Source organism: Typopeltis vanoorti, chromosome 12 (genome assembly GCF_054136105.1).
Source record: "Typopeltis vanoorti isolate ZY-2024b chromosome 12, IOZ_Tvanoo_1.0, whole genome shotgun sequence".
NCBI classification, from domain to species: Eukaryota; Metazoa; Arthropoda; class Arachnida; order Uropygi; family Thelyphonidae; genus Typopeltis; species Typopeltis vanoorti.
In genome coordinates this window covers 51,706,662-51,720,133 of record NC_143560.1, presented here as the reverse complement: position 1 = coordinate 51,720,133, position 13,472 = coordinate 51,706,662, and the positions used below count along the sequence as shown (strand labels likewise).

Genomic DNA, 13,472 nt, shown 5'->3' with positions numbered 1-13,472 from the left:
CTTATACTTCATGATGTCTGGAAGTTCCTAATTCATTTATGTAACGTACAAGATGTCTGTTATGCCAATAACTACCTACAGACATCATGCAATAATATACAGACTATGCATGATGTACCTAATGACATACATGAATAGTTATTATATTATCAATTGTTTTTATTTAAAAACCAATGGCTCTCATGTGTTCAGATCTTTCTTGTACGTTTTCCACTGCTTTTCCTAATGATACTGTCAGGCAACTAAACAGTGAAACATGTTGTTCATGTAATTCTTTGAAATAAATCTATGAGTCTTACCCCAGAATTATTTATTTTTGTTACTATAGTCCTCATGGTTTTCATATCAACCAAACTTCGTATGACTTCATTATGATAATGATATTTCTGTATACTGATTTTCCTAAGCATAATTTGGAATAAGTCTATGAAATGAATTTAAGTGAATTAAAGTTTTTCTTATTAATAACAGAAACAGATTAACAATAAAAATATTTATTTGACACAGGTCATATCTTAAATGGTAAGGGAAAAGAAATCAACCAGATTACATAAATTACCAGTTCCATAAAATTTACAGAATTTTAGCACTTCAAACACTTTGTCCAGTTTATTCATGCTTCTTTTTATGAAAGGGGTAATCCAAGTGATTTGCGAACAAGTCGATCAGCTATCCTATTAAACTGTTCTCGATCTTCTCGCCACATCTTTGCAGCATCAACATTGGCTCCACTTTCATCATTTGGTTCTGCCAACATGGAAACAACAGACAAGAGAATTTTTTCTACACTCTGCACAGGACTCCACCTTTCTGCTGATGATTCATATCCCATGGGATCATCTCCAGGTGCATGAAGTATAGATATACATACCCTCCCATCAGGATATATATTTGGATGAAACATTTCACTTGTAAACTGCATCTTTGGAGGACTAAGAGGATAATCTGGTGGAAAAGTAAGTTTTGCTGGAAACACACCACCTTCAAAGCAAGTTCCTTCTGGTCCAGTAATTAATGCTTCCCATTCAAAGAAATTTTCTTCGTTAACAGGTCCAGCAATTATTCCTTCAGGAGGATTCAAAGTTAGCTGTTTATATTCAGCCATTAGCCGCCTCAAAGCTGAGCCTGCCATTCTTCGTCTTGAGGGAGACGACCTGTTTTTTTGGTTTGTATCCTCAAGAAAATTATTAATACCTGTACCAAATGTTAGTTCAAATGCTAGATTATAAGATGACCTGAAAAAACGAAATTACAAAGTTCATTCTACAATGTAAATTTCTTAACTATAAATTCATCTTATAGTTAATTTTGATTAACTATAAGATATATGGCACTATTAACATCGTTGACTACTAGAATGATGGCAAATCTACTTCATGCATACCACATGTGGTACCATGCAAGGTGATATTATTATTATTATTACATGACACCTCTAAGGAGTCCAAAGACTCATCAAGGAAGGGCACCCACTCTACAACTCTCCATCTCCACCAACTACAACAAACCGCAACTACCATATCTGTTGGCATACTGTTAAAATTAATAAAGAATGTAACTATTGTTTGTTGGAAGTTTTTCCACTTGGTTATACTATAAATTAAAGATACCAAGAAATTATATATAGTTTAATCCTTTATCCAAGTGTAAGCAAACAAAGTTTGCGCCTGAAGTATTTTCAGGACTGGGGTATATAGAAGCTAATGACTTCACATCACTTGCCTTAGTATCCCATAATGCAAAGCACATATCCTTATGGGTATGTATAATGCTATTCATTGTGGGAAGGGTCACTACCCAGACCGGTTTGACCTTTATCGAGGTCTCTTCAGTGGGAGCCAGACCCAGAAGTGATACCAAGGTTGAGATAATGCAGAAGTCAAATTTCCATATATGAGTAGTCAAAAGGTGTCACACCTTATTATTAAAATACTCTGGATTAGAGACAGATGTTAGAAGTTTTTTCACTTGGTTTAATCCTTTATCCAAGTGTAAAACAAACAAAGTTTTCACTTGAAGTATTTTCAGGACTGGGACAACTCGTATATAGAAGCTATACGATGTGAAGTCATTAGCTTCTATAAGTTGCCCCAGTCCTGAAAATACTCCAGGTGCAAACTTTGTTTTCTTACACTTGAATAAAGGATTAAACCAAGTATGTAATTTCTTTATCTTTAATTTATAGTATAACCAAGTGAAAAAACTGCCAACAAATTAATTATTAAAGATAATGAATAAATTAATTATCATTAATTTATAATTTGCTTGTTGAACTTAATGCTTTAGAAGAGGGGGGGGGCATACCATATTTCAGTCCATGCTTATTAAAAAAAAAAATGCTATCAGCATCAAATCCCAATTTAATGTTTTCTGGAAGATAATTTTTTTTTGTATACCAAATAAAAGATGATTATAAATTCTGGTTATTTCATATGACAGCAAATAATTGTGTGAGTGCAATATAAGATAAACGTTAAGAGAGTAAAATTACAATACAGTCATACCCCGAAGTTATGCGGTAGGTGGGACCAACAAAAAGCGCGTAAGTCGAATCTGCATAAATCGGGTATAATTTTGCATACAAACATACAAAATATTAGTTAACTGGGACCAAAGGTTTACAAAAACACCTATATTTTTTAAGAAATATAATCATAATTGTAGTTTTTCGTACATAAAAAAAAGAAAGTTATTTCATGTCAATGGTTTCATAAAATCTAATAGATTTGTCTGATGGCATAATATCTTTTTCTTGTCATGCAAAATTTCTTCATAGCAAGCTAATGATTTTTTTATTCCTTACCTTGTGGCTACAATTCATTCCTCCTTAGAATCTATGTCCTCCAAAATCTGTAAACCTTTCTTTTCTGATTGTTCTTACTGTGTATCCCTGTAGATCAAACTTCTTTGCTAGCTCACAAATTTTCATTCTGCCTTCAAAATCCTTAATGATGTTGAGTTTTGTTTCCAAAGTCAATGTTTTTCTTTTCTTGCTAGCTGTAGAAGAATCGGACTTGCTTCTTTTGGACGACTTTATTATTTTTTGTGATAAAATTTTCATCAGGAACATAACATTAAACAATTGCAAGGATTGTAGACTATAAAAATCGTGTATGAATGAAGACTGCGCGAAACACGTCAGTGCTTGTTCACAGCATGTGTGACACTGGCAAATACGACCGGCACCGGAAAGATACGACTAGTGGTGAGGTGTGAAGCAGGATGGGAATATGTACATATATGAAACCACGTAACTCCAGATTCACGTAAGTCGGGGTATGACTGTATTGAAATGTCCAGAAGTTATTATTATATGACTAATTTAAAAAAAAAATGGATTTTGAGAATGACATTAGATAGAACTGATATAAAAGTGACTAAAGCAGAAGACATAGATTAGTGTTATTTAGTAATTTCATCTGGGTATTTCAGGTTACAGCAAAATAATCAGATGCGCAAGTTAATTATTAAGAGAGAGAGAGAGAATATATATAAACAATATAATAGGAGGTTGCTCTAAGGGATGGGAGAAAATGCTGAAAGAAAGAAATAATAAGACATCCGAAAATGGAAGATAATAAACTTCACAAAAACAAATCAATGATAATATTGTTTTGTAAAATTATTTCATGTATGCATCCAAAAACATTAAAGATTTATGGAGTGTTAGATGGAATGTACAGTAAAACCCCAAAGTTATGCGGTAGGTGGAACCAACAAAAAGTGCGTAAGTCGAATTCGTGTAACTCGGGATATAATTCTGCATGTAATTTATATATACAAACATACAATTGGGAACAAAGGTTTACAAAAACACCTATATTTTTTAAGAAATATAATCATAATTGTAGTTTTTCATACATAAAAAAAAGAAAGTTATTTCAATGTCGATGGTTTCATAAAATCTAATAGATTCGTTTGACGGCATAATGTCTTTTTCTTGTCACGCAAAATTTCTTCATAGCAAGCTAATGATTTTTTATTCCTTGCCTTGCAACTACAGTTCATTCCTCGTTAGAATCTATGTCCTCCAAAATCTGTAGACCTTTTTTTTATGATTGTTCTTACTGTGTATCCCTGTAGATCAAACTTCTTTACTAGCTCACAAATTTTCATTCTGCCTTCAAAATCCTTAATGAGGTTTTGTTTCTTCCAAAGTCAATGTTTTTCTTTTCTTGCTAGCTGTAGAAGAATCGGACTTGCTTCTTTTGGACGACTTTATTATTTTTTGTGATAAAATTTTCATCAAGAACATAACATTAAACAATCGCAAGGTTTGTAGACTATAAAAATCGTGTATGAATGGAGACCATGCAAAACACGTCAGTGCTTGTTCACAGCATGTGCGACACTGGCGAATGCGGTGGGCACCGGAAAGATACGACTAGCGATGAGGCGTGAAGCGGGACGGGAATACGTACATATAAGAACTCGCGTAACTCCGGATTCGCGTAAGTCGGGGTATGACTGTATTACAGTATGTGAGAAGTGCGATGAAAGGCTAGGACATTCTAAAAATGAGAATGGCATTACCAAGACATCTGGAAATGAATGGGAGTGCTGGTGACAGTAATAATAGAAATGACATGGAAGAGCTTAGGCAAGAGTTAAAGAAAATGAAGAGTCAAGTTAAATGTACAGAGGAGGAGATCAAACGTTTAAATAAGAGCATGACTGGCATAAATGACAAGGAAGTTAATAAGAAGTAAATATCTAAGGATGATAAGGTTGCTTTATATGCTGACTCAATCATTAAAGGTATGGTAAAAGATAAAGTGCACCAGACATGTTTTAGGTGGTACAATAAAACCAATAGCTCTCCCTGAGAAGGAGAGCAATGTTACTGAATGACAAAATTGCTAAATTGTGTCAGGTAGAGAGTGTTCAATTTGTAAATGTATGGAATGAATTCGAAGCAAAGTTAGAATAGTTTAAAGATGATGGAATGAATTTGGTGTTGGTCATTTGGAGCGATTATTGTTTAATAAAAGTGCAGAGTGTATATGAAATTAGTACAGGTAATAGAGAGAGGTTGAGAAGCAGGTTGTGGAAGGATGGTAAAAGGATGGATGGCCACTTTAACAAACAAATCTCCCTCCTTTGTCAAAAATTCTGCCCACCTAAAACGTTTTAGAAACCATACCTTAAAAAGTTCAGACATAACAATGAGTTTTGATATCACCTTACTATTCACAAATGTACTGCAAATTTAAACCCTTGATCTGTTAAAGTCACACTTTCCCCCTGATATATTTGAACTATTTAAATTCACAATACATGCAGGATATTTTACATGGGGAGGGAAAATATACAAACAATTACATGGGACAGCTATGTGCCCCCCCCCCTAGCCAACTTCTACATAGAACACCTGGAAAAGCTAGCTATCAATACAGCCACTCTCAAACCAACGCTTTGGCTGCGCTATGTTGACAATGTGCTTACTATATGGCCCAGACACAGTGGATACATTCCTAGTGCATTTAAATAGCCAACACCCAAAAATCCACTTTACAATGGAACTGAAAGCTAATAACCATCTGCCCTTCCTGAATACATTAATCACACATCTTCCAGATGGTTATCATTCTCAGTTTATAGAAAACCCACAAACAGGGAGATATTTATACAAATAATCACCCATCCCAACAGTAAATGGTATCCTAAAAACACTAACCTACAGAGCAAAAGCAATTCGTTCCAATGACAATGCCCTTACCGCTGAACTCGCTTACTTATGCCACACCTTACCCAATGGCTATAACCCCATAAGAAAGACAAAATACTAAATGCTCCCCCAGAAATACCCCCCCCCCCCCATCGGAAGGCACATCGGAAAAGATATCTAGAGTGCTCAATAAACAACTAAGTACCTTATTTAGACCATAAGTCAAATTGGCTACTCTCATCCATTCACCCAAGGACAGCATTTCTCTCTTATCACATCCAGGAATCTATGAGGTACCCTGTTCATGTGATCAAGCTTACTACGGTCAAACAGGAAGAACTATGGACATCTGCCTCAGTGAACACAGAAAATACATCTGGCACTATTGCTATGGTAAGTCAGGTCTAGTAGACCATGCTTTGGATACTCCTGCACACAGGATCATCTGGAAGAAAACTAAAGTACTGTACAGATACTTTTACAAAAGCCTTGAAACATACTCCAAACAAGTATGTTTGGAGTATGTTTCAAGGCTCCTGTTCTTCTAACAACCTCAATAAGTATGACTGTATAAATTTGCCTAAGATTTGAGAGACAGTCATCTTAAGACATAACTAATACCTGTTATCTCTCACTTTTTTTTTTTTTTAAACATAGAGAGCACCTAATTAGGACTTTAGTCTTTGTGTTATAGCTGCAATTGTTCTAACTAGTTCACGCTGTTACACCAGATTGTTGTCTCGTACACCGTGACAAACTGTTTTCTGTGAAGATGCTGGTTAGAACACCAGTGAAAATAAGTCAAGTTAATTATTTACTTATCAGTCAGTGTTCTAATATACACTGTCAAGATTAATCAACAAACCCTTGAAAGGCATTGCTCACACTACATGGAGAAGAGAGATGGGAGTTAGAAACTGGACCTTTAGAGGATAAACATAGCATTCACCACTTCAGGCCTCCAATAAGCAGGGTAGAGGAGGAGAGGTTTCACCAGATGATGAGGGTCATCTACCACCTACTCGGTTTAGTTGGCATTTCATCAAACTAGGAAGGTGGGTACGTCAGAGCCCACTGTGTGGAAGCAGGCCACACTATATGAAGACAAGGCTGACTTGACAAGAAGAAGCTGCATATTGCAAGTCTCCTACCTATTAGTAGCCTATACCTGTCATCCCCCCCCCTGAACATTTACCTAAGATGCAAAATCCAACCATACCATAAAAAGAACCTGAAGCTCACCAACTTCTTAAACATACCCCTAGTCGGCTGCCTGGGATGATCCCAAGTTCTACCTCCATTATCTATATGCTGCAAAATCCCATGGGTGTCTGTGTGTTTCTGTCATGTCCCATATTCCTCAAACTTTTAAGACACAATTACATAGGCTACTTATCCCATCAGCAACCAAGGTAAGCAACATCAGCACAATGTAATTCAGCATGGTCTTATGAAGCTTGTAAAGTAAGACTAACTTCCTTATTCCTGCAAATTAGTGTTCTCTATAACAGTGCTGTTATCCAATGTGACTCCCAAACTTTAACTCGCTGTCCACAATAACATCAAGGTCTCTCTCGCTCTAGCTTCAGTGAAAATTTTTAGCAAATTCCTGCTAATATAATAGTCTGCCTGTAATGCCCTCCATTGAAAATGCATCAATTAACACTTGGTAACAATGAATTCACACTCATTGTCCATATAAACAAAAGGTTCAAACTGGTCTGCACAGCTTCTGTATCAGCTACATTTCTTATCACTTTCCCTAACTTAGCATCATCAGCAAATAACTGAATATAACTCAACATCTTATTCAATATCTATTCACCCAATTCTCACTCATCCTTAGACAGGTTAAACCTACCTAATTAGGGGTTTTAGGCAAATTTAATGTAGATATGTAAAAATTTTGTCTATAAATATGTGAGTTCATGGGATCAGTTTGCCTGTTTTGAGGGATGAAAAACCCAAGTGTCCAGGAGAAAAAACCCTCCATCTCTGTATGAGACCAGCTAACTCACCTTTAATTAAAAAGTCCTAATAAAGGTTCCTGACATCCCTGACAGGATTGAACTTATGTCTTCTAACCAAAATGCTTCATCAAAACCGACTAAGCTACAAAGGATCTTCCCAATATCAGTATACACATTAAACAACAATGGCCTGTGTGCAGAAACACATGGTACACTACTGGTCATCTTCCTTACAAAATGAACACTACTATGTATTACTTTCTGATACCTGTCAGTCACCCCTTCTCCAACTCATGTTGCAAGCTCATTTTGCAAATCCATCCCTCTGAGTTTGTATAACAACCTTCAATGTGGAATCCTGTCAAAATGCCTTGGCAAAATCCTGAAATATTGTGGTATATATCCATTCTCCTTATCCAACTCTGCTGTCACTATTATAGAACATGGGATGAAGCAAGACTTTAACAGATCTTTGTTGCCTCTCCACCTTTGGATGAAATTACCAATCAGCCTTTCCAATACTTGATGACCACACCAGAGTAATACTAACTGGTCTATAATTTTCTGCATCAGTCTTACCTCCATCCATGTAGAATGGAATTACCAAGACATCACTGGCCTTATATTCTCACCAAGACATCACTTGCTTTATAGTACTCTAGAGTCTCATCATCGCTTTCTCACAATATCAGATACATAATATCTACTTTTTAGGTAGCTCTTGCTTTAAAGTGCCATTTATCCATTTAACTCCCACGGCATTAATTCTCCTAACTCTGGAGATGCAATCAGATATAGTTTCTTTTAGACACCCAATGACTAATTCCCATGTAAATGATGATTCCACTACCATGCAGTTTCTCATGCCAAGACACTGCCTCTAGTTGCATTCTCATTGTATTATAATCAATATTGTGCTTCTTCTGTTCATTAGGAATTTTGCATACGATGAGACTCGAGATAAACAACCAGGTCATGGGCATTGCTAATGGTTTTGCATATTCCTTCAGCACCTGTGTTGATATCCCATCCAGATGGTACATGAACTTGATTCAAATGCTGTTGAATCAAGTGCTTTTGGTGGCTTTAATACTTCTAACTCATCTATTTCTATTCTTTCCAGTTCTTCCCCAACTATAGGTATGCCTGGAATATATACCCTACTAAAGTGATTACTCAGTAACACAGCTATTGCTTGTATATTTGACATTTTTCAACCATCAGAACTGACTAAGGTCATATTCTCCCACTGCCATTCTTCCTTTTACTTACTATATACCATTTTTTTTTTCCCTTTTCTTTGTTTTTGGATTTAATCTGGCCTATTCAGTTGAACTTTTTTTTATTATTTGATTTTGCCTTTCTCACCAAGACATCACTTGCTTCATAGTACTCTAGTGTCTTATCATCACTTTTCTCACAATATCAGATGCACAATATCCTCTTTTTAGGTAGCTCTTGCTTTAAAGTGTCATTTATCCATTTAACTCCCATGACATTAATTCTCCTAACTCCGGGAATGCAGTCAGATATAGTTTCTTTTAGACACCCAACGACTAATTCCCATGTAAATGATGATTTCACTACCATGTAGTTTTTCATGTTGCATTCTCATTATATTATAATCAATATAAGTCAACTATAAATCAAGATTTAGTCAAAGCTCTTGCATATATTGTCACCTCCCAAGTATGCCTGTGAAAATGCAATGTGAAAATTCCATGATTACTCTTAACTCTCAACAGGTGGAAGCATAATAGTCAACTCATTTATAAGCAGATTTTCAGATACCATTACTAGACCTGAGCCTGTGTAGTTCAGTGAAGTGGCATTTGCAATTCACAGCACTTAGCCACCTGAAGAAAGATCTAAGTTAAATTCTAGTTGCTGACTAGAGGAACATTTTCTAAGCCTTTCTTCAACTGTGACCTGATTTAGTCAATCTCTGGCACAGGCAAGCAGGTTTTTCCTTCTGGAAACTTGGGTTTTTCATCCCATAAACACAAGAAACCAACCATAAAATCTGCACTATCTCATTAGACAATAAATATATAGTGTTATGATCAGGGACCACAAGATGGCACCACTTGTCAACGTCTCTTCACTGGATAGTGTTTATAATTAGTGACAGTTTTGGGCAAGCTAACTCTGATTGGCTACCAGTGGAGACTGAACTGCCCTCAGCCTTCAAAAGTTAGATAAGGCTAAACGGCCTTGCCTACTCCCTGAAAGGGAATTAAAAAGGCATTGGTGGATTAATAGATTCAATGTTATTGTATCATAAGTCCTTTTCATCATGTACTGCATAAGATGGTTATCCTCTGGATAATACTAAAAATGCATTTTCTCTTGTCTGGATACTTTCTCTATCCTCCAGTCCATCTCCACATAATAGATGAAACCACACATAATGATAATCCTCCTTGTATCCATAAGATTTATATCTATACAGTTCCCAATCCTCTTCAGATGATCCTGGTCTACAGCAGTACACCCAACTGTATATCTTGTCCCATTAACTTCTATCTCACAAGATACAAAACTGGGTGCTGCTGCAGGCCAGAATCATCTGAAGTGCACTGTGAACAATAGTAAGAACCACTATCCTTTAGATCATCACATAACACAACTAAACTTCACAACAATTGGCTACCAGAGGAGGAGAGGATTCATTTCTGGATTCCTCATGTTAATTTTTAAGAATATAATTTTAAGTTTTGATGGAGCAGTTAAAATTACTATTTATAATTGGATATTAGTAACATGTTATGGGCTGCTGTTTTGGCAGTCAATCCAACTGATACTGTTAACTTCGATGGTGAGATGGACGTCAATCCCTTGGATTTTTATCCCTTCATCGCTTAGGTTTTGGTTATTTATAGAGAGAAATTTTTGAGCACCTGGCTTGCCTGAATTAGGGCTGTATAGAATTTTTTGAATTGATAATCAGAGCTGCCTTTGGGAGTTTGTGTTTCCATCCGTTGTTTTCATCATAATTTGATGACTCACAAATGAGTTGGTTCGGATGGAGTGATGTCTGAGAGAAGTACTTGGCAGCAGCCTAACTGAGAAACGTCGATATATCTGGTATGTTTCCGTCTTGGGTGGAGGAGAGCATTCCTAACAAATGACGGGGTGTCGAAGATCATTCGGAGAAATTTATTTTGGATTACCCGTAGTCTTTTGATGTTGCTGGGGGAGGTGTGGCTCCATGCCGGTGATCCATATGTTAGCATGGATCTGATGATTGTTTTGTATATTCTGAGTTTGTTTTCTGTACTGACTTTGCTTCTTCGGTTGAGTAGAGGGTAGAGTTGGGCTACTGCTCAGTTGGTTTTGTTGCAGGCATGTGAGATGTGGGGGTGAAGCTGAGTCGGTTATCCTGTTTTATTCCCAGGTATTTTACTTCTTTTTGGCATGGGATATCTGTGTTGAACATCGTGACTGCATCGTGGTGAGTTGCTTTCTTTCTTGTAAAGAGCATGGCCATGCTCGATACTGAACAGTGCTCTCCTTTATATACAATCAGGTTTTCTCTGTGCTAGCTCCTACTGAAGTGCATGCATTGAAAACAGAACATGTCTTTACTCTTTAATCCCAAGTTGTTCATGGATTTAATATTTCTTTTGAATTTTTTTATTTTTATTTACTATTTCCAATTTCGGAAATAGTGACCCCAGTGACCAACAGATGCAAAATTTCCAGTGTTCGATAATAAACAGTTTAACTCAACCTGAAAATTTCTATCGACGTCATTTCGAATCAATTTTAAAACGAGTGAAATAATTTTGCATTATCGAAATATCTTGTATTTACTTTAAGACGCCATCCTCGACAACTCTTTCATAATAGCATAGTGTCAAATTAATTGCCAACCAAAAATATAGATTACAGTTATCTATAATAATTGTTACTTAAAGATAACCTGTTAGTAATATTTATTATAACGTTACCTTATTTTATAAGATTATATTTCCTTCGAAAATAACATAGCACGTGATTGTGATATTACCTCATTTTTTAACATTGTATTTAGTTCAAAAAATATATATAATCTAGAAAAATCGCTACAGGACGTTACTATTTACGAAGATTCCAACTCCATATTCGACTATTACGACTCACCTGGCGGATAAATTTAGGACTACATTTCAGTAAAACATGCAACATTCTTCAAGTAGGCAAAGACACGAGTTCTCCAAATTTCAAATAGGCACGTTATATATAAATATTTAATGAATTAATAATTAATTTATATAATATTTATGAATATTACATATTGATATTTTCTTCTTCCCATAGTTCATAACAGAACAGATGAGCAGATATTAGGAAATGTTCCTTACAGAAATCTTCCAATCAGTCCTTTGAATGGCATTTAGCATTAAGCTGTGTAAGTGAAGCACCTGCCCAGTTGTTCATATTATCTGCTCAGTTAATTCTGGGTTGGTTCTCATTTTAGATTTCCTGGAATAAGTCCTTAGAGAGCTTGCATTGGAAGGTCATCCTTCGAATCTTTGTCATGATGATTTCTCTTAGACCGGTGAAAGAACTGATTTTTGTCTTACTTCAGAGTTTGTGATATGATCGGTGTACAGAATGACACATAATCTCTTTGTACTTGTAAACTTTATCTGACCATGGTAGTTTTAATTTTTGGAATGCTATAGTTAATTTTGCAATTTTTGTTATAGCATCCAGCTTTTTGATCTTCCATCTGCATTAAAGATATTGCCTTATTATTCGAAGTGCTCAACTTCTTCTATAGCCGTATCCCAGAATAGAATGTTTTCAATGACTATTACAGCACTTCCTTCTTGGTCAGAGGAACAGTCATTATCATTATTTTGGAATTTTTTGGATATTTATGGTGGAGCCATATTTCTGAAGGGTATGAGATAATGAAATTGGGAAACGCGTTTGTCGAAAGTGTTTCGTGAGTGAATTTCATAAGTGTGAAGAGAAGAAGAAAAGTGATAGCGGCGAGTTGAGAGATGAAATACGCGATAATATGAATGGCATAGTTATTGTTGAAAGCAGTATGAGTGACTGTACAAATGACGCGGTGGGAAATACAGAGAATGACCAGATAGTAATGGAATGGATAGTGTACTTACGTGGAGTTCTTCACATAACAAAATGCGAGATTGATTGGGTGGAGAAACACCTGGCGGATGGTATTACACAGAAGCAAAAGAAAGGGGAGAAAAAACAGATGATGAAAGAGTGTGCAAACGTGAAATAAGGATTGCATTTTGCATGGTAATTGATTGATATGAAGAGTCCTTGAGGACAGTGTGATTAAACCTTGTTTTTCTGGAGCTAAGATAAAGGATGTCAGTAATGCTGTAAAGATTCATAGAGTTATGGTGAAGGATTTGTTTATTTTGACTGATAATTGTGCAAAAAAGAAAAGAGAGAAAGTAAAAGTTGGATCTTTTTCCACGGTATGATGGAGACAGAGTGAGATATGATCGCAAATAAGTCGGTGCACAGATTATGCAGAAGGAATAGTGTGGAGTTTGTAGATTTGTGGAGTAAGTTGATGGAACAACGGAAGGATTTATATAAGATGGATTGCTAGTGTCTAAATGCATTTGGCGTTAGGAGTCTTGAAAAAGTTTGTTCAGTGAGAGTTCGGAATTTAGAATTCCGAACTGTCAGGGATTTTTCAAGGAATCTAAATTCTCTGACATTGTCAGGGGATTTACAATATATTAGGGAGCGCATGTAAGTGTAGGTCCAGGCAACTTATAGATTAGTAAGTGTGAGAGTAATCACATGATGCAAAATGTAGCACCCAGGTTAACATTAGTCGGGTGAATAACAAAAGG

General features: G+C 35.9%; 1 protein-coding gene across 2 annotated transcripts; it reads right to left on the bottom strand.

The window, feature by feature from the left end:
* Window positions 1-478: 478 nt before the first annotated feature.
* On the bottom strand, window positions 479-11,759 carry Ubc7 (ubiquitin conjugating enzyme 7). Of its 2 annotated transcripts, none has more exons than XM_090401139.1 (2): window positions 11,651-11,759; window positions 479-1,235 (listed from the first exon to the last, which is right to left on the bottom strand). In XM_090401139.1, exons 1-2 carry the CDS (start codon window positions 11,653-11,655, stop codon window positions 626-628), a joined length of 615 nt encoding a protein of 204 aa, XP_090257265.1. In that variant the 5' UTR covers window positions 11,656-11,759; the 3' UTR covers window positions 479-625. The 2 variants fall into 2 exon arrangements, with proteins under 2 accessions (XP_090257265.1, XP_090257266.1); XM_090401140.1 differs by having other exon boundaries at window positions 11,592-11,739.
* Window positions 11,760-13,472: the final 1,713 nt, after the last annotated feature.